At 43.0% G+C, this 26,567-nt stretch overlaps 1 protein-coding gene across 1 annotated transcript in view; it reads left to right on the plus strand.

The window, feature by feature from the left end:
• The window catches only part of HGD (homogentisate 1,2-dioxygenase), a gene marked incomplete at its 5' end in the record, with an annotated part of 44,925 nt that extends 20,399 nt beyond the window's left edge, over nt 1–24,526 (plus strand). The window contains 10 exons of the mRNA XM_079921426.1: nt 4,621–4,680; nt 6,378–6,469; nt 7,664–7,698; nt 8,528–8,607; nt 9,555–9,654; nt 11,734–11,858; nt 14,019–14,123; nt 16,426–16,552; nt 21,245–21,426; nt 24,298–24,526. Coding sequence (XP_079777552.1) covers nt 4,621–4,680; nt 6,378–6,469; nt 7,664–7,698; nt 8,528–8,607; nt 9,555–9,654; nt 11,734–11,858; nt 14,019–14,123; nt 16,426–16,552; nt 21,245–21,426; nt 24,298–24,447 — 1,056 coding nt within the window. The 3' untranslated portion in view covers nt 24,448–24,526. The remainder of the gene's footprint in view (nt 1–4,620; nt 4,681–6,377; nt 6,470–7,663; nt 7,699–8,527; nt 8,608–9,554; nt 9,655–11,733; nt 11,859–14,018; nt 14,124–16,425; nt 16,553–21,244; nt 21,427–24,297) is intronic.
• Between the last annotated feature and the right edge of the window lie 2,041 nt (nt 24,527–26,567).

Here is a 26,567-nt window from a genome sequence, read left to right on the forward strand (position 1 = left end):
TTTTTTTGTCTTCTCATGAAAGACTTTTAAAAGGCTAAACAAAGTACAATGATTTGAATCTTCCTTAACTGTGCTCTATTACCTCTAATACCGCCAAAGAGTCTCCCAAAGCCTGATTTCTCTCCACATAAATTATGTTGCCTTTTTCCTCAAATTCTAGATTTGCTGAAGAATTTAATGAGCCACTGTTTTATTTTATCCCCCTGTCCCATCTTCCCTAGTCTGGGCTGAAACTCACTGTAGTACATTACCCTGGACCTCTCCTAGCCATAGCTGCTGCTAACAACTGTTTGCATATTATGATCACAAAACCATCTACAAGTTACTTCCAAAATCTGGGATAGATGTTATCAATTTCTAATGATATGTCTACCTCTAGCCCACCAGTGTCGTTGAGAGTATCCAACTCATCCAATCTAGTTGAGTCCAAGGCAGCTTTGGAGGGAATCTTATGTAGTGTTGAAGGTGATACTCAGATCATCCAGTACACCTCTCAATCTTCTGACTTTGGAAATACTGAGTCCAATTCTTTGGTTTCATTTACATCCCTGAGCATGAATTTCAAATCCTGATCATTAAATATTGCCATGATTCTCCTACTCCTTTGGTAACCTTAAAGAATTTTTAATTCTAACTTTAGTCTCTGTTGAAGATGCTTTCCAAATTATTTTTGACCATCTCACTTCTAGTAAGCAAGAGTTTATTTTCCAACAGAATTTGCAGACCACAGCTGCAAAATATGTGAAGCAATGATAGAACTGAAAGGAGAAACAGAGTTAATCCACAATTATAGTTGGAAACATCAACACCTCTCTCTCAACAGCTGATAGAACAACTGGACAGAAAATCAGAAAGGATATGGAAGAACTGAGGGGTTTTCACATGTGTAAAGAACTGACTTACATTTTAGAAACAATCTCAGGACTTTTAGAAACATTTGTCAATTTACTAGCTATTGCCTGAATGTCATTTTGACTTCCAAAAGTCTCACAAATTTGCTTTAGTCTTGTTTTTTGAGATACTAGCAATGTTCTCAGTGTCTTATATTTGTTCATTCATTCAATCATTCAATACAAATATATTAATATCCACTATAGTCAAGACATTGTATTGGGTACTTCAACTGATTTCATTGTTTTTGAAATGTTAATAATTGAATTCTGTGTGGGGGTTTCTTTAGCAATAATATAAACAAAATTAACTGTTAAAAAGTTATAGAATTAAATCAGTTAATAAGCATCCAGTGACTTGCCAGAAGTCACAGAGTAAATAGGAACAGAGGCAGCTGCAGAACCCAGGTCTCCTGGCTCAGCCCAGTTCACAGTCCCCTTGGGCTGGCCTTGGATCAGAGGGTTACTGCTCCATAGCATGCAGTTAGTCTGAATATCTGGCTTTAGCAGGAGATGTTTCCACTGTCCACTCCATAGCCTCTTCCTGTTTATCCTCTCCTCAAATTTCCCTCCCTACATTCAACATGACCATTGCACCAAAACTCTTGACCCAAATCTCTTTCCTGAAGACTCAAAGCTGGCTTCTTCTTGTGGGTACTGGGTTCATCAGAACCACCTTGGGGTCTTTATTATTGTTCATGATATGCTGAGTATAGGTCCTGCACAATCCTCTGCCATCAGACTCAGCAGATAAATTACTCCTTTCCCTATAACATTTCCATCATCTGAAGGGCATCACCTTTTGCATTAGAGAAGGTTCTTCAAGACCACCACCTCATCCAGGATGTGGGCCCTATTGAAGGCATGTTACCTACATCATCACGTAGGTGCCCTTCCACCTTCCACTCCAGGCTCTCTCTCCTCATGACTGATGTGCTACAGAAGATTTTGAAAAACTGACCAGCAAAAACCTAACCAAACCAACCCATTGGCCTCTCTGATTCAGTCTTTCCTACTCAAAATGTACCAACCTCTTCTCTAGGGGCCAGGACTTTATTTCTACCCACAACAGGTATTTTTAATTTCAGGAAGATCTACAAAGGTGCTGTCATGCTGTCAAACCCAAGTTCATGTACCTGATGCACAGTGAGGCTAAACAAAATGAGATGTCAGAGTTTGGAGCAGAGAAAGATTTATTGCAAGGGCCAAACAAGGAGAAAAGGTGGCTCATGCTCAAAAGGGCCAAACTCCATGATGATTTCTGGGGAAGAGTTTTTAAAGGCAAAATTTGGGGTGACGACTGCAGGGTGTGTGACTTTCTTCTGATTGGTTGGTGGTGAGGTAACACAGTGATGTCTCTGGAATCTCAGCCTTCTGGTTCCAACCAGTCTGGGGTCTAAGTGCTTGTTGTCAGCATATAGTCACCATCTTCTACTGGGTAGGGGTCTTAATTTCTGCAGAACAACTCAAAGATATGCATCAGATACAGATATGTATATCCCTTGAGGAGGATCCAGGAGTCCTGTGACTCTCTCTTCCTATTAAATGCTTGAGCCTGCTCTTTGGAACTCAGAGAAGGCCTAGCAAATTAAAGCCTTTTTTTTTTTCTACAAACAAGAAACAGGGAGGGCCTGGGAGGGCCCTGCAGGGTCCTGCTCAGTTTCAGTGTCAGTGCAACAAACCAGGTAGTGCTTTCCTATTACTGGGATTCTCTCTTGCTTACTTGCTCCCTTTTGTTTATTTCTATTTTTCTTTCTTCTCTCTCTTTTCTTGCTCTTCTTTTTCCCTTAGGTTTGGAAAGCCTTAGACTTGTATTATTTAAACATCCTTGCTATTTGGTAACTGGCCCTAGATACAGCAATTTAGTTGATTGACTGGTTGGTTGACTAAGTGGACTTTTCTGAACATGAACATGAATAGCAATACAAAAATCACAGGCTCTCTGGGTTGGGTGTGCTCATTCTTAAACCATAGCTGCACATTAAAGTTTTTTTATAAGACAGAGCTTTTATAAAATACTGATGCCTGGGCCCTACCTTCTCAATCAGAATTAAGATTCTGATTTAATTTGTTTTGGGGTCTCAAAGACTCTCTGGGTGATTCTCACGGCTTGCCAGGGTTTAGAATCTGGATAGATCTAAAAGATTGCCCAGGTAACCATTGATCGGATACTTAAATCCCTTCCATTGGGAAATTTAGAATGATGACTCCTCTTAGAACCAAGATTCTAAGTAATATTATCTTCCAGACAATCTTCCTGGGTGTACAAACTCTGTGCTGCTACTAAACAGGGAAGCAGCAGGTAATGGTTCACGGTAAAAAAAAAAAAAAAAGCCAGCAGTGCTTAGCTGTGGCCCTGGCTGATGTCAGGGAAATATCCTCCTAGGTCAATGGTGCTCGACCAGGGAATATTTGTCCCCCAGGTGACACCTGACAATGTCTGGAGACATTTTTGGCTGTTATAACTTGGGGGAGTGCTATCAGCATCCAGTGAGTAGAGGTCAGGGACGCTGCTAAACATCCTGCAATGCACAGGACAGCCCCTGCAACAAAGAATTGTCTGACACAAAACGTCAATAGTGCCAGAGTTGAGAAACCCTTTCCTAGATCCTGGGTCTCAGGTTCCCCCCACTCCCCCAGGAAATATCATCCCCAGTGGAATTAGTCCTAAACCTTTTCCTTCTCTCTGAAGCATGATTTCAACAATGTTTTTCAAGTCAACATCTTTCATTCTTTTAAAGTAGTCCCAGAATGTGATAATCCTGCTTTGCTTTTAAGAAATAAAGGCTGCTGCCTGACTGTGTACATCAGAGAAGCAGGATCATCCCAGCGCTGCCTTTTCCACGTGCTGCTTCCTTTCCCACCCAGCTGCCTCTCTGGAGTACAGAATGAGCTGAGCCCCATGACCCACTGGAGGGCCTGCCTTGACCAGGCACTGCAACCAGTGGAGCCAGCCCTTGGGGTGCAGGTCACTCCATGAGATGTCCTGAGGCTGCTGGGTTTATCAGCTGCCAGACTGCCTGGGTCAGGCCCGCAGCCAAGTTGATTAATAAGTGCTGGGCTGACACTTCTAGTAGGGCTCAGACCTGCTGATTTTATTTCCTACTTGCTTAGATCATTTCATTATTAAATTAAAGATTGTTGTGATTTAAACTGAACCGGCAGGCAGCCTGGGGACAAACACGGGGTTTGGTGAAGAAACTGAACCTGGTACTGCATTTACCAAATCCAATCTCAGCTGGGTGCTTTTTCTTTCTCTTAAAGAAATAATTCAAAACTCCAAGGGCTGGAAGTAAGAAGTAGAGCCTTCCCCTGCAGTGTCAGGAGCCCACACAGAGAGGCTGGCACACCAGGAAAGGGAGCTGATTATAAATAGCATAAAAAGCAGCATCAGTCAAAACTCACTGATGTGCCAGAGCAAAATGTTAAAAGAAATAGGAAGCAATGATTTTTTATTTTTGTAATTTAAAATGCTAAGGAATGAAGACAATATATATACATATAGGTTAAACATTCACACACAACACAAACATACACCCTGCATACACACACAGAACCCAACTGAGCCCCTTTAAGGAAATGATGGATAATTATTAAATTGAAAATAACAAAATCACAAGTAGTCAGAGCCTCACAGAGTGAGCAGCTGTCCTTTTCCATGCTATTTATTGAGAAAGTCTGTGGTTTCCCCTTGTGAAATAATTTTTCTGTATGCGTATTTCTTTTCCAGCTGAGATGGAAACCATTTGAGATTCCAAAAGCCTCTCAGAAGAAAGTGGACTTCGTGAGTGTAAGTAAGTCAATACTATCCACACCTGCCCACCACTCTCTTCTGCGGTGAGTGATCCAGCCATTTGCAGGCTGGATGCCAAGCAGAAGCAGCCTTGGAGGCAGGCAGCAGACATAGCACCACCTGCCTCTGCTTTGGGGGCTGGCAGAGGGATGTCTTACGTACAGGCACTATATGGCCACCGACACCAAAGGGCACTTGTGAGCTATTTACAACATCTCCAAACAGCCAATGGAAATTGGGCATTTACCTACTTCACGTTTCTTTGTTCCTGGCTGGAACACGGGTTCTGAGCCTTTTTGTTCCATGGACTCCTTTGAAAGTCTGGAAGCCTGTGTTTTTATTTTATTTATTTATTTATTTTTTAAGCCTGTGTTTGTTTTTAAATGCATAAAATAAATTACATAAAATTACAAAGAAGCCAATTATATTGAAATACAGTGATAAAAATATTAAAATAGCAAGTTTGGTTTGGTTTATAGTAATATATATGCTACCTTCTTAATGCACTAAATCACAAGATCTATGAAAAGATCTAACAACTATGGTTATTAAAAGTATGAGCATAAATGATATTTTGGGATATCTGTAACAACTATAATGTGATATAAAATCATCTATGGTTTCTGTCAGTACAAGGTTACAGGCACTTCTAAAACGGCTGTGGTTTGTTGCTTACATTCACGTTAACTGAAGGAAATGATAAATTTCAGTCAGAGATTAGTGAAATACATATATAATTTTTTTCCCCATCCAATTTCATGAACTCCCCAAAATGGACCCCTGGGCTAGAATAGCATCGACTCAGGGTGGCAACTCTAGTTAGCACAATGCTGATTAGAAGTTCTGCTTGGTAGTTATAGGTGCTGGGAGTATTGGAACAACTGTGCTCAGAACAAAGCATATATAGGGGAGAGGCTGGGAGCTACAAGGAGGTGGGGCTCAAAGAAGCCAGGGGAGGGTTCTGTACACCAAGCTCAGCTCATAGCTTACTTAAGGAGAGTCCAGGTGCCCAGCCTTAGGCCAAATTGTTTGTTCCATGTTGAATTCTTTATCATATTAAGTGCTCCAAGCCCTGTGTGGGCTCATCTAAATAGGCCCCAAACTTGCAAACTGAGTTAAAATATAAAAAGAAATCTCTCACTCTGGGTGAATTATAGATATCTGGAGGAACAGAGCTCCCTCCTTTCGGGAAGGCCCATGTGTTAAAGTCTTTGGGACTGTGGATTATTAGCAGAGAGGATTACAGTTGGTCAGAATACTTTCCTTTACCCTATTCTGGAAAGATTAGGGCTGACCCTATTCATAAGCAGAGGGCTACCCACATGGTAATGTATATTTGAGGGGCATTAATTGGTCCTTAATGCTGCAACTTTCCTCCCCAAGCCTCCTAGATGCCTAATTTTACCTCCAAAGGAAACTCTCCTTCAGGTTGATCTTAAGCACCAAACTGATAAAATGCCAAGTAATGAATTGATGCTCTGTAAGGTCAACTCTGATGGAGCCATTAAGACAATCCAGACCTAGGGCCATGCCTGGCAATGAGGGTGAGCCACCATCTACAAAACATAAGTCAGTAAATTCCGGGTTCCCTGGTCCCAAAGGGAAGACCCTAGTAGAATTTGCCTCATGACTCTCAGGGACCCGTGGGAGGGCTGGCCTCATTCACCTTTCCCTCTCGTGCGGGTCTCTCCCAGGGCCTGCACACCTTGTGTGGAGCTGGAGATATCAGGTCTAACAATGGGCTTGCTGTCCACATTTTCCTGTGCAACACCTCCATGGGGAACAGGTAAGTGGCTCAGAGCTATGGCACGAGAGCCCCCTTCCCCAAGAGCTACTGGCAAGAGGGTGAAGGCTGGTTTGTTGTTTTTGTTACTATTTTTTTTTTTTTACCCCAGAGCAATCTTGATATACATTTTAAAATAATGACAATAAATGAGCATTTCTATCTTGACTGACTTCTGTGGCATAAATAAGAATGTCACATAACAATGCAAATACAAAAGGGACAATGGAGCACTGAAAGCAGGAGTAGTCTAAGTATTCTGACTCAAACCTTGACTTTAATCAGGTTTGAGTCAGAATATCCTTAACGTCTAAGGTTCCCCAGGGCTGTTCTTGAGTCCAAAGTCATACTATCTGAGCAGCCATTAGGGCTACCTGTTGGTGGCAGACTTTGGCTTCAGCTAATAACTTTGCATAAGCTTAAAGATCCTAAATAAAAGAACTTACATATTAGTTTTTTTTTCAAAATCAGAAACACTTCCATAAAAGTCATTTTTGCCTTTTCTTTGGGAAGCAGAATATCATAGCAGTTTTGCACACTACCTTTGGAACCAGACGGCTGTGTCCAAAGCCCAATCCATTCTTCTTGGCTCAGCAACCTAGGACAAGTCGTTTAACTTCTCTGAGCCATGAATCAGGGCCAAAATCACGGCCCTATGACAAGGCACTGGAGATGTCCCTCGGGGTCCAGCGTCATACCAGGCTCCTCCTGTCTGTCTACCTGAGCTACATTAGCCTTCATTCAGTTCTTTCTACCTGCCATGTGCCTTTCTGCCTCAGAGCAGGTGCCTGTGCTGTTCCTTCTGGAATGTTCTCCCCACCCCACCCCCATCCCATCCCCAAGCCCTTGCCTAGATGATTTTTTCAGATCTCAGGTCAGACTTTCCCCCTTCAGGGAAGGCTTGGCTGCCTCCTCAGACTAGATCAGGTTCATTATTCTTTCAGTCCCCTGAACGTGACATTCACAGTGCCATTACAGTTTATGATGATATGGTTCTGTAGTTGTTGGATTGCTGTCTGACTTCCTACTAGACTCTAAGACTCCATGAGGGCAGAGATGGGGTCATTTTGCTCATCATTTTACACCCAGCACTAAGCCTAGCACATACCAGGTACTGAGCAATAATTTGTGCAGTGAATTAATTTGCCTGGACAGTGTTAAAACTGACAATCATAGGAATTATTCTATATGTTTCAGATGCTTTTACAGTTCAGATGGAGACTTCTTGATTGGTAAGTTTTGAAGATTTCAGACCCTTTCATTGGTAATTGATCCCTAGTCATAAGCTACTTTTTAATTGTATACATATGACTTTCCTTTCAATCTGTCTTATTTAGTGCAGTCTACAGACTGAGGTGTAAAGGCGATTGGAGGTCTGGAAAAGATTCTTTGTGTACCCCCAAGCCCCTACTCTATTTCCTGGTCTCCCTGTCTTTGCTCGTTTCTTCTGGGCCTTTCTGATCTGGGAGATCTGGGCAGCTGAAAAGAAATGAAGAGTAATACCAACATGTGATTAACTTGTTAAGATAACTCTATTTGCCTTCACACTCACCCAAGAAAAGACCATCTGTCATTGATATCTGCAATATAAATACAAATTTTCATGAGACCATCAGGAAGGATGGAAAGTCTAGTAGGGATTTTTCTGGTCTACCCATTCTTTTTCGATGGTTTTAGTACGATATTATGGAGTGAACATTTTGATGTAGACAGTAGACATGCAAATGCCAGCATTCTGCTGGAACTATCAGAAATGGGTCTTTTTCCATCCTATTTCTTCTGCTCTTTCTGGTCAAGCCACAGAATTGTGCAAATACAAGCTCCTTACCTGGCAACCAAAGAAAAGAAGAAAAAAGCAGAGTCAATTTTTCCATTCATGTTTTTCTAGATAGTAAAATAGCTAACATAAGTTGTCAATTCTGTCATATTCCCCCATGAAACTCAATAAAGTACTTTTCATTTGGAATGAAAAAGCAAATGCAGCCCTTAAGCCTTTTACTCTTCATGAAGTCATTCTCGCCTGAAAAGAGCTACCCACTGCCACCCTGTCTTTTTTGTTAGTTCCCCAGAAAGGGAAACTTCTCATTTACACCGAGTTTGGCAAGATGCTTGTTCAGCCCAACGAGATATGCGTCATTCAGGTTGGTGATGTGTCCCCCTCTCCCTGCTTCTCCCTAATTTGGGAGCAATCTGATGTTGCAACTGCTGCTATTTCCAACTCTAAAATTTCTCTGTCACGTCTGGGCAATGGGGAGGAAGTTTGAGTTATACAGAAGGCTCCCTGTGCAGAAGGGTAACTAAACTTGTGTGCCTACTTTGTTTTATTATTTTTCAAATTTATTTTATTTATTTAGTTAGTTAGTTTAGTTAGTTAGTTAGTTAGTTTGGCTGTGTTGGGTCTTCGTTACTGTGCGCAGGCTTTCTCTAGTTGTGGCGAGCGGGAGCTACTCTTCGTTGCAGTGCGTGGGCTTCTCATTGCAGTGGCTTCTCTTGTTGTGGAGGACAGGCTCTAGGCACATGGGCTTCAGTAGCTGTGGCATGCGGGCTCAGTAGTTGTGGCTCACAGGCTCTGGAGCGTAGGCTCAGTAGTTGTGGCGCATAGGCTTAGTTGCTCTGCAGCCTGTGGGATCTTCCCAGACCAGGGCTCGAACCCGTGTCCCCTGCATTGGCAGGCGGATTCTTAACCACTGCACCACCAGGGAAGCCCCCTACTTTGTTTTAAAATAGTACACAATCACAAAGCAAAAAAAATTGTCAATTCACTTTCCTAAATATTTATACACACTCTGGATAAGGCCCTGGTGCGGGTGGAAAGCAGTGAAGATGGATTTCTTTAAAAGTTGGCTAAATCAGGGCACTGTTATCTATGGACCCAGTGAGAGAGTAGACTAGAATTGGTTTGGTCACAGATGTGATTAGAAGTTAAATTTTTCTTTCTACCTCCTCTTTGAGCTGGTCACCTCTCCAACATAGTTCAACAGGCTACAGAATTACTTGTGCAAGTGAGGTTGGCTGTGGCTCTTGGGCAGCTTCTTTATAACTACAGGTATAATTTGGGAGAGCACACCAATGTTTACTTCTGTTCCAGAGAGGAATGCGGTTCAGCATAGATGTCTTCGAGGAGACCAGGGGCTACATCCTGGAGGTCTACGGCGTCCACTTTGAGTTGCCTGACCTGGGACCGATTGGTAAATCTTCAATGCAAGCTTCTAAGCCTGACTTGAAATATAGGACACAGATAATTGCATGAAAGTTAAACATCCATCTCCCCTCTTTATCTCACTCAAACTTCAACTTTCCTCTCTAGACAACTTCTTCCCTAGACCAAATGTAGTTGGGAATTTCAGAACATACTAGAGTTCCCTGAGCAATCGCAGACTTCTTATTTCAGACTTCTACGTTCAGGGGCTCCAGGTGGCATAGCTGACCCATCTGATGAGATGACAGCTTCATTAATTAGCTGGTCAGTGCACCAGTCCATCAGCTTGTCTTGGCTCCCATGTTGTGCTGAGCGTAATGACAGGAACCACATTAAGCTAGAACAAGCTTCTTCCCATCACATACATGCATAACAGAAAACGATCCAAGCCAACCCATGGTAAATCTCTCTCTAGAATAGTATACAGACCATTGGAGAGCAAAACAATACGTAATAGATTTCAGGTTATACAGAGTATACCCTAGAGGATGTAGAAGTCTGGTTTACTCTAGGCCAAGTCTCCAGTAACAGCTTCATAGAAAAGATAAGATTTGACTAATCCTTGATGGAAAGTTGAGGGAAAATAAAGAGGAAAGAGATGAGCTTAAGGAAAAGTGTACAAGTGGGAATGGGTTTTGTGGATAAAAGGAAGATCATGTTCTTAAATGAGTTGTTTGTATGTAGACAATAAAATGGGAAAAGCCATAACAATGGTAGGGGCTATGTGGCTATGGAAAGGGGAAACGGACTGAAAGACATACAGTCTATGAACCTCACATTCCTACTGAGCATCCTCCAAAACATCTACACACTTGAGAGTCAAAAAGCATACCTCCCTCAGTACTGTGAAGGAGCTGGAAACCACAGCCTCCATGAGGCAGATTCAAACTTTCAAAAGTGAAACAAGGTCCCCCACCCCCAATTCTTCTGGCAAGCTGGAGACGGGAGAGCAGGAGAGAAGTGAAGGCGGTAGGAGGGGTTGTTCACAAAACGTCCCTGGGAGTGAAAGGAGTGGTTGGGAAAATTGGCCCTTGGTTCCATCTTTGGCATGTTTGCTGAAGGTGGTGGCCACAGCCCCCAGCTCTTCCCTTTCCTTGTCAACAGATTTTTTTTAGAGCAAACCAGGGACAGGCCAGCATGTGCCTTCTGGTCACTCCCCTGGGGGATCCAAATAGTCAGAGGAAGGTGAGAGGCAGCAGAGAGGCAGTGGAGCCATGGTGGGCCATCTGTTATCTTGCTCTCCACCCGCTCTTCCCACTTTGCTCTGGCTTCCTGCTGCTCCAGAGCCAGCAGAGCCTCCGGGTTCCATGGAACACGTACCCTCTGGAAAATATATATAATTCACTAACCAGCTGGGGACATTTTTTCTTTTAAACCCCAGGAGCTGGAAATGATAAAACACTCCCCAGGTCTCTCCACTCAGAGTTAAATTATGTTTTTGCACTTACGTTTTTCATTTTTGGTCTTTTGATTTATTTTTTTCTCTCTGGAGGGAACACTCACAAAGCAAAGGTAAGCAGGCAAGTCCCAAATACTGTCTCCCTCAGTGGCAGACAGATTGTCAGGCTGCAGAGCAGTTTTTCAGGCTTGGGTTGATTCTGAGTTCTGTCTGAGGAGCAGAGGCACGCCTGGGGCTACAGGATGTAACCTTTCTCAAGGACTGTAGATGAGTTCTAGAGTCATCAGAGTTTTCTTGGAAAAAAAGATCTAGTATTCTATCATATCTTCCCTTTCCTCTTTTCTAGTCTCTCCCTCTCCTCCCCTTCCCTCCCCTGTAGTGATGAGATAATGCATGTAAAATGTTTATAAACCATATTCACTCTACAACTTTAGGACATAATGCTGGTGATGATGATGATGCTATTTTCATGATTTTTTTCTGACCAAATTCCTTAGGTCCTCCTTAAAAGGCACCAGACTGGGATTCCAATGAGCCTTTGAACAATGAAAGCAAATTGTGGAGTAGCTTTTGACGTGGAAGAGAGCCCTTTCTCTTTGTGCAACAGTGGGCATCTTTCCTATGTGATTTCAGAAGTGTCTAAAAGACTTTTGGGTCATTATGTTCTAGGAGCCAATGGCTTGGCCAATCCTCGTGATTTCTTGATACCTGTTGCCTGGTACGAAGATCACCAAGCGCCAGGTGGTTACACTGTGATTAATAAATACCAGGGCAAGATGTTTGCTGCCAAACAGGTAAAGTAAGCGGGTTTGTAGGCAGGGGAAGGAATGAATAGTTATTAAGCACCTTCTGATTGCCAAGGCTAGTATTAAGTATTTACATATATTATTTCATCTTTACCACATCACTAAGATACTACAAATAAGGTGCTACTTGCCTTACTTGTAGTCATGAAAACAGGCCAGGTGGTGATAACTTACCAAATGTCACACTAAATGACAGAATCAGCATTCAAACCCATATCTTTCTGACTCCAAAGGGCATGCTCTTTCTATTTATCAAGCAATAAAAACCCCGCAATATCTAGGTCTCTATAAATGTTGGGGAAGCATAATATACAGGCAGGGCAATATGTTCTGAAAAGGAAAATGAGTTAATAGCAGTTCATCTAAGACTTCTATTCAAGAATGGTCACCATATTTTCAAATACAAGCAACAATTGATAGAAAACAAGCAGAACTCAGTTAGTTTGACTTTGTTTATAGCACCAGCCTGGTAAACTCAGGAGATAAGCAAAGGCATAGATAATAATAAAAATAACAATATATAATCTGTAATATAATACATTATTACTTCATATACTGGATACATAATATAGTAAAATAAAGTAACCATACAGTAAAAATAATCCAAAGATCTCTTCTGTTTACCATTATTCATTTGCTTTATTTTTGCCCATTTAACTTATTGCTTATATTTTGCTAAGGCACGTTATTTTCTTTGGACAGCATCTAGAAGGTATGCTAACCAGCAGAGACCAACTAGTTTGGCGTTTAAAATTAACTCTTGAGGGTTCATTGTCACACTCATTGACACATAGTCACCCTCATATTCTCTGGATCAGGATTTCCTAAAATGTGGTTCAGAGACCACTTGCATCAGAAATTCTCAGGAAACTTGTTTAAAATGCAGGTGCTGAGCTACTACTCCAGCCTGGCAAAAATGATGACCTCTGGGGATGCAGTGTGGAAATCACATTCATTTTTTTTTCCTGTGCTATACAGTAGGCACTCACCAGCCATCTACTTCGTACATAGTAGTGTACATACGTCAATCCCAATCTCCCAGTCCGTCCCACCCCCCACCCCTTGGTGTCCATATGTTTGTTCTCTACCTCTGTGTCTCTATTTCTGCTTTGCAAATAGGTTCATCTGTACCATTGTTCTAAATTCCACATATATGTGTTAATATATGACTTTTTTTCCTCTTTCCGACTTACTTCACTCTGTATGATAGTCTCTAGGTCCAGCCACGTCTCTGCAAATGGCGATAAAGAAGATGTGGTACATATATACAATGGAATACTACTCAGCCATAAAAAGGAATGAAATTGTGCCATTCACATTCATTTTTAAATGACTATTCCCTGTATTATATTTGACATATATTTGATAGAGGATCACCATTCTAGAGGTAGCCAGCAGCTCCATGGGTTTCCACTTTCCCAATGGACTCTGTGTGGGTTATTCTCTGTGTGAGCCCCCACTGATCCATTCTCCCATCTCTGCCATGATCTGTGCCCTGGGAGGCTGACCTACATGGACTGTATCACCTGGACTCCCTAGCCTAACTACCTTCCTATAACAGAACACTGATCCTCTCTTACCCCAGGGCAGACCCAAGAAGCATCACCTTAGGATTGCTCTGAAATCTCAAGTCCCTGGGGCTGGAACTCTTAGAGACCTTCTAGCCTTCCTGCACTCACCAACCGAGGCACTGAATATACTAGAATCTCCTCTGGGCAGCAGTTAGCTGGAGAGCAGTCACAGCCAAGTGCCTACCCTCAGCACTGGGAAACCCAGACGGTGGCCCAGATTGTCAAAGAATTGCTGGCATCCACAGATTCTCACAATTGTGTTAAAATTGTTGAAAAGACACTGCTTGGAGCATGTGCTGTGCTTGTGCTGCACATGTGACCAGAAGCAGCTGCAGCTTATGAACTGGAAGACTAGGGTTAGCGGCATAGCGAGGACAGTTTGAGAGAATGTGAAGCAACCACAAGATGATTCAGGGTGATATTTTTCCCAGAGATGGTATTATTAAATGATGAGAACAGAATCACATCAAAAAAGAGACAATAATGCCAAGTACAAACTGAGGAATCATAGCTACAAAAGCATTACATGCTAAAATCACCCTTTCCTGCCTTTTTGTTGTTGTTGTTGTTAAATCAGGATGTCTCCCCGTTCAATGTTGTGGCCTGGCATGGGAATTATACGCCCTACAAGTACAACTTGGAGAACTTCATGGTCATCAACTCAGTGGCCTTTGACCACGCAGTAAGTCTGGCCCATGGAGGGGCCCCGGGGAGAGGACACCCGTAGGTGGGAGGGGTCCACAGTAGACCCCTGACATTCACAGATTTAACACTACCAGTGTCACCCTTGGAAGCCCGAGATTTAGTCATTTGTCGCTGTGCTGACAGGAATTTGAATCATCTGCTGCAAGGCTTCAGTGAAGGAGTAAATAACATAGCTAGAGGGCGATCCAGGCTAAAAGCTCAGCACTCACCCTGCAGTACAGCTCAGCTCTCTACAGAGTATTCACAGGAACTCTCCTACATGGCTAAAAACTTGGTTTCTTCCTGGAAAATGTATCCCCAAAAGAAAACCAGTGCTAATGTTAGTGATGGAGTGGTGAGGAAGGAACATTTCTGGATTTGGAAAGTTCTCTGTCCTGCTCATAAATACCAAGAGTCTGCTAGCTCTGGCTGCCCACTCCAGTGCCTCCACTCCCGGCTCTTTTTAGCCATGATGGAACAGACAGCCCTCTTCTAAAGTTACTCATAATGTTCAGTGCTTGAATTTAAACCAAAGAAATTCTAGATTATGAACTCGATCATATTTTTCAGTCAATCAGGGGACTACAAATAGGTCCCCAGCCTACAGTGCAGGCCCCCAAGGCCCCACATTCTCGATAAAGTGCTACTTCTGAGATCCTGGGGGAAAGTTCACTTTGCATAATAGATTAACTTTACCCACAAGCTGGAGGGGTAATTAGAGCAGAAGCAAGAAACCAGAGACAGAAAGATTACTCTGAGCCAGTTCAGCTTACCTCTAGGGGCCCAAAACTACCCTTCTGAAGAGCAGCAACAATTAATAAAATCAAAAGGGAAAAGAAAATGAGGCATCATGCCCAAAGCAGCAAGAAAAAGGATCCTGAGACACTGATAGAGCTTTATTTGAGCTTCGCTACCTTTTAACAGTTTCAGATCATTTCTCATGACAGATGAAGGAGTGTTCATTTTCACAGCATAAAGCGTTTTTTGACTTGCATTTACACATGCCCAATCTCCTCTGTACTGCTGCTATAGTTGTTTTCCCAAAATTCAGACCTGATCATTCTATCACAGCATTAGAAAACCTTTGCAGGTTCCCTGTGGTTTAGGATTAAGTCTGAGCTCTGAAGCATGGTATCTGATGGTCTTTGCCATCTGGCCCTGGGCTCATTTCCCAGTACCAACTCTTGCCCCTCTCCCTTTTGCCAGTGCACTCTGGGCTTTAGCTCTCTTGCCTCAACAAAATCTCTGTGCATTTTGATCTTTCCTGTTATCTGTGCTTAAAATGCCTTTCTGCCTTTTCCTTCCTTTCCTTCCCTTCCTTCCTTCCTCCTTCCCTCCCTCCTTCCCTCCCTTTTTCTTTCTTTCTCCTTTCATTCTTCAGGTCCTACCTCAAATGTCACCTCCTCTTTGAAGCCTTCCCTGATCCTCTCAGTAGAGATAGGCACTCTGTACCCCCTTGGCTCTCTATTTGTAAAGCTAGATTTCCCTTGGCACCTTGCTGTGATTCATTATTCATGCACTTGTTTTATTACTCCTTCAGTCCCCCTCACACACACCCACCACCACCACTAATGATGCTAAAGAGCAAGGAGTAGTGCTCAATCATCTTTGAATCCCAGACCCTCATGTGGCATCTGAAAGTAAACATGATCATTGATTGCCATTAAGTTGAATCTCAGTCTTTCCACCGAAGGAGTCTAAAGTTCTTGATAAATCATAATATTGTCCCCCCACCTATTCCCTTTTCCCCTACACTACCACCACCCAGACGAGTGATGCATTTTAGACCTGAGAGTCAAACAAGGGTAAGAAAGCAATGAGGATACCATCTGGAATCTCTGTGATTCCTCCAAAGAGATGCACATCCTACATCTATACCAACCCTTGGATATTATTTTATTTCTATTTCCACCTTACTCTGAGCACCCCTTCTGCCAAGAGCTCCCTGCAGCACATCCCAGCTCTGGTCACTCTGACCTGAGGTTGGGAGGCATGCACTGCTTGTTGTCAGACCCACAGGGTAGTACTTACATGAAATGAGGGCTCAGCAGGGTGAAAAAGCTGCTCAGAATCTCCTTAGCTGGTGTTAATTCATTTTGCTTCAAGCACAGCAAGAGGGGAAAGTCAGATGAGTGATTACTACACCTCGATGACAAGCCCAGACTTCTTAGCCTGGCCTGTGGTTTGATCAGACATTACAGTTTCACTCAAAAACCCTTCATGCATGGGTGACGTGTGTCATTGTTCAGTCACCTCCCTCTCCTTGTGTCTTCAGGCTTTCCTTGTCCTTTCTTTCACAGGACCCATCCATTTTCACGGTATTGACTGCCAAGTCTGTCCGCCCCGGAGTGGCCATCGCTGATTTTGTCATCTTCCCACCGCGATGGGGAGTTGCTGATAAGACCTTCAGGCCTCCTTATTACCACAGTAAGTCTTTTGCCAAGTTACATTTGAAAACCAAAGAGATGGCAGAGTGGTGAGCGTTACCCATGGGGAACGCTGCCAGAGGTGTTTTTGGACGCCCTGTCCTGGCTGGAGTTCAAAGCCTGCCTCCCCAGGCCCAGTGCCGCTCCCCCAGAATTTTAGCTACTTAAACGCCACAACTTGTGTGGGGATGGCAGTGGCATGTTGACTCTGAGAAGGAAACAACTGTGTAATGCCTAGAGCCCAGTTCCTCTGACCCTGAAGAATGGCACAAAGGCTGGTAAAGGATGAAGCAAGATGTTTCTCTACATTTTAGGTATAAAGGGAGGAGGAACCACGGGATGTTGTTGGTTAGTTTGCTGTTTTTGGAAAGTTCATTATCTAAGTCTGGTTCAAGAGCCAATAACATGTGCCTTCTCCAATAATAATTGGAGGGGTAAAGCAGATTGCAGTCCACACTAGGGGATGGATCCTATTCTGGAAGCAGTTTCTGCAAAGCAGTTGTTGTCTAGAACAGAACTTACCAAATCTATGATTTTTTTCATTTTATTAATACTGTTTTTACTTACTGCGAACACTTACTGACAATTTCCTATGGCTCTAAGGTTCTTTAAAAGTATTAACCCGTTCAATCCTCGTAACAGTTGTGAAAGGTAGGTAGTATCATTATCTGCCTCCACCCCTGCCACTTTTTTTTTTTTTTCAGAGATGAAACTGAGCTGTGAAGGATTAAGTAACTTGCTCAAGGCCTCACAGCTAGTTAAGTGGTGGAGTCAGGATTTCATGAAGGCAGTCCGATGCCGGACCAGTCATGGGCACTAGCAGATATGCCTAGCACAGTGCCCAGTGCATGATATGCATCTAATAAATATTTATTTAATAGGTGAATGCATCGCCAAGAATGAATAAGGTACCTCATGGCTGTACTTAATGAAGCTGGCATTTTTAATTGTGCAGTAGCTAGCTATAAACCCAACCTAAATGTCAACGCGCAATTCTACTTCCTGGAGAGTGCATTTTTGTACATAGAGTTCTGGAAAGACTCTGAGGTGCATGTCAGCTGGAACATTCTAAAAAACAAACCCCTTTCTTTAGCTAACCTCAGGGCTTTCTGTCTCTGAGGCGCCTCTCGATATGTACCCAGGTGGCAGCACTTTAACAGGATACAACAGTGACTAAAGGAGCGATTTCGGCATTTGTAGAGGGTGGAGAACAAAGGCCCTCAGAATGGAGGAAGGTCACTTCATGGTCAAATGTCAGCATCACCTTTCTCAGGTGAAATCACCTGAAAAGGACACAACTGGTTAACACTTCAAGGACACCAGATACTTTGTGAATAGAGATGTAACAAACTATGTCCTTTCTGAAGAATATCAAGCCCATCACAGGTCCCAACTGTTCTCCTCCTGGAAATTAGTCCCCTAGAGAGCCTGTTGTCAAGGCAAGAGAATTGCTCTGGATTATAGCCTGTACGTCACATACTAATCCTTGATACTTCACTATTTCACATAGTTCTTATATGGAGGCTGCTCTTCATGCCTGAGGTAGTGGTTTTCAAATTTTAGCATGTGTCAGTGTCACCTGGAGGGCTTGTTAAAACGCAGATTCCTGGGTCCCACCCTCAGAATTTCTGCTTCAGAACGTCCAGGGTAGGACCTAAGAATTTGCATTTGTACCAAGTTCCCTCGTGATGCTGATGCAACTGTTCCAGGAACCACACTTTAAGAGCATTAAGGGATATGAAAACCACTTAGAATGACTTTTTAAAAAAAAATTTTCCCCTGGGTCCACTCTCAGAGAGTTTAATTAGTTGGTATTGAGGTGGAACCTCAGAATCTGCGTTCTGAACTAGCAAGTCAGGGGATTCTGATGCAGGAGGTCTACAGACCACATGTTGAGAAATGCTGGCCTGGGGCTTGTCTCCCCACCCAGGTTCGCTCCTGTGCTACAGCTGTCAATCCACTGCTTGATTTTAGTTTGTAATTCAGACTGCCTGAAACAAATGGCCTCATGAAATGCCTCTTCTAATTTTTTTTTTTAAGACTCTCAAATAAATTTGGCCCAGGATAGATAAATCTCAGAGAGGTATGGTTGCCCTGAGTTAGTTGGAAAAACCCCAGAACCCTGCGTTAGAAATTATTTTTACCAGAGATATTAAAAATAATGCTTTAGGGCTTCCCTGGTGGCACAGTGGTTGAGAGTCCGCCTGCTGATGCAGGGGACATGGGTTCGTGACCCGGTCCAGGAAGATCCCACGTGCCGCGGAGCAGCTAGGCCCGTGAGCCATGGCCACTGAGCCTGCGCGTCCGGAGCCTGTGCTCCGCAACGGGAGAGGCCACAACAGTGAGAGGCCCGCGTACCGCAAAAAAAAAATAAAAATAAAAATAATAATGCTTTAGCAGTAATCAAAATCTCTGCCACTTTGATGTGACTTTACAGAAGTGGAGAATGATTTCTGTAGAAATATTGCCTCCAGTCATCTTGTTTTTTTTAATAAATTTATTTATTTATTTATTTTTGGCTGCATTGGGTCTTCGTTGCTGCACGCAGGCTTTCTCTAGTTGCGGTACGCAGGCTTTCTCTAGTTGCGGTGAGCAGGGGCTACTTTTCCTTGTGGTGTGTGGGCTTCTCATTGTGGTGGCTTCTCTTGTTGCGGACCATGGGCTCTAGGTGCACGGGCTTCAGTAGTTGCGGCATGCAGGCTCAGCAGTTGTGGCTCACGGGCTCTAGAGAGCAGGCTCAATAGTTGTGGCACACGGGCTAGTTGCTCCATGGCATGTGAGATCTTCCTGGACCAGGGCTCGAACCCGTGTGCTCTGTGTTGGCAGGTGGATTCTTAACCACTGTGCCACCAGGGAAGCCCACCTCCAGTCATCTTAATGCACCTTAGTCAACTGGATTCAGCATTTATCAAAAAGGCAAGGTCTACCTTCCCAGTGTCCTTTGAAATACAGAAAATTATGTAGAAATGTCATCACCAAATCATTGCTACCTAAATTCATATTCAGATCAAAGCTGAATTCTGTCTTGCTCTCTTCCCAAAATTAAGCCATGAAGGTGACCCTGAGGATACATACTAGATCAAGGAGTGTGACAGCATATTTAAGTCATGAACAGAACTGCTTTTAAAATATAGACACTTTATGCTTACCGTTGCTTCTTTTCCTCTATTTCTGCTTCATGGAGAAACAAGTAGAGCTATGACCTGGGTCTTACCTTTTCTGCAGGGGCCTGCAGCAGCATTTTGTTTTCTGGGCAAAATGGGTATGGCTGTTCAGTCAGTTCCACAAGTATTTTGGCGCTTGGCTATATTCACAAGTAAGGAAGGGGGTGGAGCATTTATCATGTCAAATGTTTGGCTTTGCAAGGGTTGCCAATGCCATATCTCTCTTCTCTGTCTAAGATTTGCACTCTCAGCACTCTCATGGGACAGACTATGACTACGACTATGACTATGAAGAACTTTAAAGAGGCTGTTTCTTACTCATTTCTATCACAGTACTTAGCACAGTGTCCATATATGCAGGATGGATGGAGAGGCAGATGGATAGGGTAGGAAATGGACAGATGAATGGATGGATGGTTAGATGGGTAGATTTTCACCCAGGTGTTATATTTCTTTAATTCTTGCGCTAGATAAAGAGCTTTGTTTCAACAGAAACATAAGATAGAAAAAGTGGAAACATTGTGATTTTTGTCAAATTTTGTTGATTCTGGAGGCACAACTGGGACCAGTATACTTAACTTATATGAAAGCAAATTTCCATTTAACTTGGGAGAACTTTCTAACACCCAGAGTCTTCATTAATATGATAGGTTCCTTTGTTGAGTAGAGTGCTTCCATTCACAGGAGACATGCAGGCAGAGCCCAGAAGGTAATCTGTCAGGAATGATATACAGAATATTTCTGTTTTGAGTAGAAGTAGGGGTACCTTCCAATATTAAGATTTTCAGAATCTATGAAGAGAATGTCAATGGGAAAAAGAATGAATCTAAGAAGCATTTTAGAGAATGAAAGAATAAGTTGATATTAGATTCAGATATAGAAGATATTTGTTAGAATATATAGTATTTATGGATTAGTTTTTTTAGATAATAAGATTTTTTCACACAGATTATTATTTATTAACAGCCTCCAAGTCCAGGGTTCTTTCCATTACATCACATTTCCATCAACACACACACACACACACACACACACACACACACACACACACACACACCCCACTTCAATTTTCTAATTTGGTAACCAGAAATATAGTGATACCCTGTATGACTGTGAGGCTATTTGGGAAGGGATTCAGATCTGAGAAAGAGGATAATTTTTATATGGGGCTTGTAAGCCTAGATGATGGAGTACATCCCTTCTTTATTATGATTTGCATGTTAACTATTATTAAAATTCTTGTCTGGGCCTTGATTTTCTTTAGATCTAGCATAATTTCATCCAGGCAGTGGAACTGAAGACCTCTGATAATCCACAGGGCCATGGAGTAGAGCTTTGCCTACCAAGAATTCCACCCTAATGAATGTTTTGCAGTTGTTTTCCTGTCTATCTATATTCTTTATTATTTCTATGAAATTTATCAGATTCTCCTATCTTCTTGACATTCTGTGGAAATAATGTTTGAGAGGTCTTGGTGTTTTCGGGCCTTGCCTGAGATAATAAAAATAATACTGTTTCAACCTTCCCAGGGAACTGCATGAGTGAATTCATGGGACTCATCAAAGGTCACTATGAGGCAAAGCAAGGTGGGTTCCTGCCAGGGGGAGGCAGCCTGCACAGCCCAATGACGCCCCATGGGCCTGATGCCGACTGCTTTGAGAAGGCCAGTAAAGCCAAGCTGGCGCCTGAGAGGATTGCTGATGGCACCATGGTAAGCAAGTTAGATGTGAGGCTCTGGTGGCTTCTGGGGTCCCCAACCTTGTTGAGAGGCTATTTTTTATTTTTCCAAAGTCACAAAGAAGGAGTCAGGAGAGGAGAGTGTGTGTCTATGTGTATGTTCCCATGTGTGTATGCACACACCCCAATGTATACACTAGACTCCTGATGTGGTAGGGTAAAAAGAGTTTGTATTGTACTTGGAGTCAGACCTGGGTTCAAATTCTAGCTCTTGGTTCCTGTGTGACCTTGAGTAAGTCACTTAACTTCTCTGTGCTTCATTTTCTCCATCTGTAGAATAGGTAGAGCATCCAATCCAGCCAGTGGCTGTGATTTAACCCTGCTGACTGTACAGCACTGTTCAAATATAAGGGGGGATATTTTTAATACTATGTGAGGAGTCTTCCCTTATCTGTATGCAGCCCTCTGTATATATGCTCTGTCTCAGAGTCATCTCCTGCATTTTGAAGTAATCTTCTAGGGCCACAGGAACAGGGGATACAGGATGTCACCTTTAGCTTGTTTCTCAAGCCCAGGAGGGTCAAGGAAACCTTTGCCTGACTACAGTCAGAGATTGTGAGCAGCAGTTCTCAGCTGTTTTCTCATTTTGTTTTGCTCTCCTTTGGCATGGGATGAAACTGATGGGATTTAAAACCTGTTTTGTATTCCTCCTGTGTCACGCTGTAAACACTGAGGTTGAACACAATTGCAGTTAGCTGCAGTACTTGATTTCATTTTATTTTGCATTCTAGTTTATGGACCACAATGAGTAATTTTATGCTAAATCATATGTAAATTTGCTTTAAAGTTTTAAACAAATGCCTTCAGTGCCACCTCACTTTAAAATTGATAGCACAGACCTGCCTGACTCCATGCCCAGCTTGCAAACTACCTAATCAGAGAGCTTATCTGTCCCTCTGCCCAACGCATTTTACTTGCAGTTCCAACTTGAGGACCATAGTTGATGGAGCTGATCTGCAGGGGCAGGGTGCGAGTCCCATCTGCTGGACCTCAGCTCCATTTCCCCTTGCAAGGGCCTCTGCAGAGTTTCTGTAGAACCCCTTCATCTCTGTGCGAGAGCTCTATGAAATATTGATAATCTTAAGCTATTACCTCTGAAAGTTCCTGGAAGTTCACAGGCTACCCCAGAGTTACCACTTAGTAACCTTCAGTGCCCAACTTGGCTTTGGATAGTGTTACCAGGGAGCAGTGCTTTTGCAACAGTGAGGCACAGGACAGGGCTGTTTCTATGAGGAGCAAGACTTTGGGGAATGTCTAGGGCTTGGAGCTCTAGTGAGAAGGAGCTCTCCTATGGAGGGGAGCCCAGACTACCTGGCAAAGGAGAGTCTAACACTTTACTCGACCTAACTGGGTCTCCCTCACCATTTCCCATTGCATAATTTGGATCCAGGCTCATCCATATGCCTTATCCTTATACCACTTTGCAATAAATTAACTTTATAATACTGTCTTCATAGCTCAGCTGGGATGGAGTTTTGTTACTCCAGTCAGACAGCAAGGCTCCTAAGAAGTGGTCAGCAAAGAGACAACAATAATTATGGCCTTAATAATGACTTTTATATCTGAATAGTGCTTTATAACGTGCACAACACCTCCATATGATCTTATTTGGTCCTCATATCAAGCTTGTCACGGGAAGTCAGGCAGAGACAATCAACTCCATTGTTTTATTTTTTAAATATGTATTTATTTATTAGTTTACGTTTTTGTTTGTTTATTTATTTTGGCTGCTTCTGGTCTTAATTACGGCACATGGGATCTTCGTAACAGCATGTGGGATCTTTAGTTGCGGCATGCACACTTCTTTAGTAGCAGCATGCAGACTCTTAGCTGTGGCACGCATGCGGGATCTAGTTCCCCGACCAGGGATCAAACCCAGGCCCCCTGCATTGGGAGCGCAGAGTCTTACCCACTGGACTACCAGGGAAGTCCCTCTCCATTGTTTTAGGCAAAAAGAAGTTAATGTATATTAGACACCAGACATTAACATGGGTTCTCTGAGTTGTGGCACAAAGAGAATTTTTATCTTCCTTTTGTCCATGTATATTTTTTAAATTTCCAGCGACATGAGCACATAAGAATTGTAGGGTTTTCTTTTTTTTTTAAGCCATAGTGAGTCGGAAAATCAGCAACAGGTGAAGCTGGAATGTCTAGGATGCACAGGGCACTTGCATATTCTTTCTGTTGCAGATGAAACCTGCCTGAACATAGCAGGACATCCACCATTCAGAACCTTCTGAGACAGGGCTTTTAAAAGTGCTACAGACGTTCCTGCTCCCCTCCTCCCATCTCCTCCTCCTCAGTCTCTCTTTTCCTTCTTTTCCTTTTCCCAGCCTATCTCTTGGTCAGAGTCCTGCAAAAGAAAGGCTCAAATCCCAGCTCTATGATTTCTTACTACTGTCACCTTAGACAGTCATTTCCCAGCTCTGAACCTTAGTTTCCTCATCTGCAAAATGGGAAGTATGTTCTCCCTCACATGGACATAGCCACGGTAAAGGCCCCTGAGAAGAATATTCCTAGGACTCTCCCACCTCTGCCCTTGGGTCTAGCAAATTTAGCTCCATGATGCTACAAGGACAATGTGATGCTTACGTGTCCAGTTCCATTTGACAGAATGAAACTTGAGTGTCAGAGAAGTTAAGGATCTTGCACAAGCTACTACCCACTTATAAGTAGTAGGGCCAGAGCCAGAACCCAAGGCTTGAGTTTTTCTCCTCACCGTGCTAGCACACATGATTTATTATTCAAAGATTCTACCTACTCATATCGTCTCTCTTGACATCTAATCAAATGTGTTTTATTATCCACCTCACTTCTTTCTTATCCCCATCCTCATTCCCTACAGGCATTTATGTTTGAGTCTTCTCTAAGTATGGCCGTCACCAAGTGGGGGCTGAAGACCTCTAATTGTTTGGATGAGAACTACTACAAGTGCTGGGAACCTCTCAAAAGCCACTTCACCCCCAATTCCAGAAACCCTGCAGGAACTAATTGAGACTGGAGCATTGCTACCATAATTGAGGATGGATTTGTGTGATTTCCTTTAGAATCTCATGCTCTTTGGCAGTACTGGGGGAGGAGGTTGGTTAAAATGAGAACTTTTTCACAGTCAAGGAACTCAAACATTTATAGAGATGTATTTGGAAAGTGCTGTCAGCTTAATTACTCAATAAATACTTGCTGGTGTTCTGTGAAAGTGGCAGTTGGTCATAATCAGGCCTTGATGGGGCAGACCTGTGGTGCCCAGGAATGGAAGTCCATGAGATTGGACCAGGAGATTAGGTTCTCCTGGAGTGAGAAGACAGGCAACAGAACAGAAATGAATGGGAAGCAGTATTTCTCACTACTTTATTTTATTTATTTATTTTGTGGTACGCGGGGCTCTCACTGTTGTGACCTCTCCCGTTGCTGAGCACAGGCTCCGGATGCGCAGGCTCAGCGGCCATGGCTCACGGGCCCAACCGCTCCACGGCATGTGGGATCTTCCTGGACCGGGGCACGAAACCATGTCCCCTGCATCAGCAGGCGGACTCTCAACCACTGTGCCACCAGGGAAGCCCTTTCTCACTACTTTAGTTCTGTAGTTTTAACACATTTCCCCCACTTTGTTGCCAAATTTTGCTGCTACCAAATTTTTATTTAACAATGTGTAATGAGAGTCAGCTATGTGTCAGGGCCTAGGAACTAGGGTTGCCAGATAAAATACAACATGCCCAGTTACATCTGAATTTCAGATAAATCACAAATAATTTTTAGTATGTCTTGTGCATTATTTGGATATACTTATACTAAAAAATCATTTGTAGTTTATCTGAAATTCAAATTTAACTGATATGCCTGTATTTTTATTTGCTAAATCTGTCAGCCCTACAAGGTCGTCAAGGAGATAGACATGGTCCTGGCCCTTACAGAGTTTACATTCTAGACAGGGAGACAAAATACACAAACAGTATAATTACAAATTGTGAAACAGGCAAAGAAAAAAACAAATAGGAACTGAGATGGGAATGACAGGTGGGATGGGGAGATCTTTCTTTAGAGAGGAAGGTCTTCATTGAAAAAGTGACATTTAGCCAGACCTAAAGGATAGGAAGGAACAAGTCATTGGAAGAGTAGGGCTGGGCTGGGTTGGGCTGGGGTAAAGGAGCATTACAAGAAAAAGCCTCGTGGGTTCAAGGAACTCAAAGAAGAGTGAATGTGGGGAGCCCAGGAGCAGGCCATTGCAATAGTCCAAGCAAAAGACACCATTGTCCTGGACTAATGAGGTGGCAGCAGGGAGAGAGTGGATAAATCCCTGAAAGCTTTGGGGTAGACCTGAAAGAACTTGTTAGTGGACTGGATGTAAGGTCTGTGGGAAAGAGGAGTTGCAGACAGGGCTGGCACAACTGCTAAGTTTCTGGCAGTGGCATTTCATGATCTCAAACAATAAGGTATCTTTGAGGGTGACAGTAGTTGGTGTGCCTTCCCAATGTTCCTTAATATATTAAGAAATCTTTATTAAAAATAAACCATTGTAAACTAGTAAAGCAGTTAATCCTGTAAAATTTTTAAATTGACCCCTATAGCAGGTTGCCAGTGGCTCACCTCTATCCCATTAACAATCACCATCCTGTGTTGACCAGCTGCTTCCAGTTGCCAGCAGGACACTCACAACATTGACTGAGGCCCAAACCAGAACAAAGTGCTGAGGATTTCTTTTTTAACATCTTTATTGGAGTATAATTGCTTTACAATGTTGTGTTAGTTTCTGCTGTATAAAAAAATGAATCAGCTAGTGCTGAGGATTGGATGGCCCTGGACGCAGCCCTCAACCAACAGAACAGAAATTAGTGGATAAATACGCCAGCTCTCTTGCTCCATACTTCTGAGACTTGTGTTCAGCTGTGATTCCCCTCAACTTCCAGAAGGATTAAACTCCACTGCTCATGGTGGCAACTTCTAGAAATGCATCCATTAGTAGCTTCCTTCCCTCTCGCCTCCCCACTCTCCTATGGTGCTTCCCGGGCTCTTTTCTCAACCCCAAACTAAGACAACCACTGAATATTCCCAAACTCCAGCACTTCCGTAATGAGCTCATTCTACAGTTGGTGCAGTTAGGTGCAAGGCCTCCTTTAT

The sequence above is a fragment of the Stenella coeruleoalba genome (genome assembly GCF_951394435.1).
Source record: "Stenella coeruleoalba genome assembly, chromosome: 5".
Lineage (NCBI taxonomy): Eukaryota > Metazoa > Chordata > Mammalia > Artiodactyla > Delphinidae > Stenella > Stenella coeruleoalba.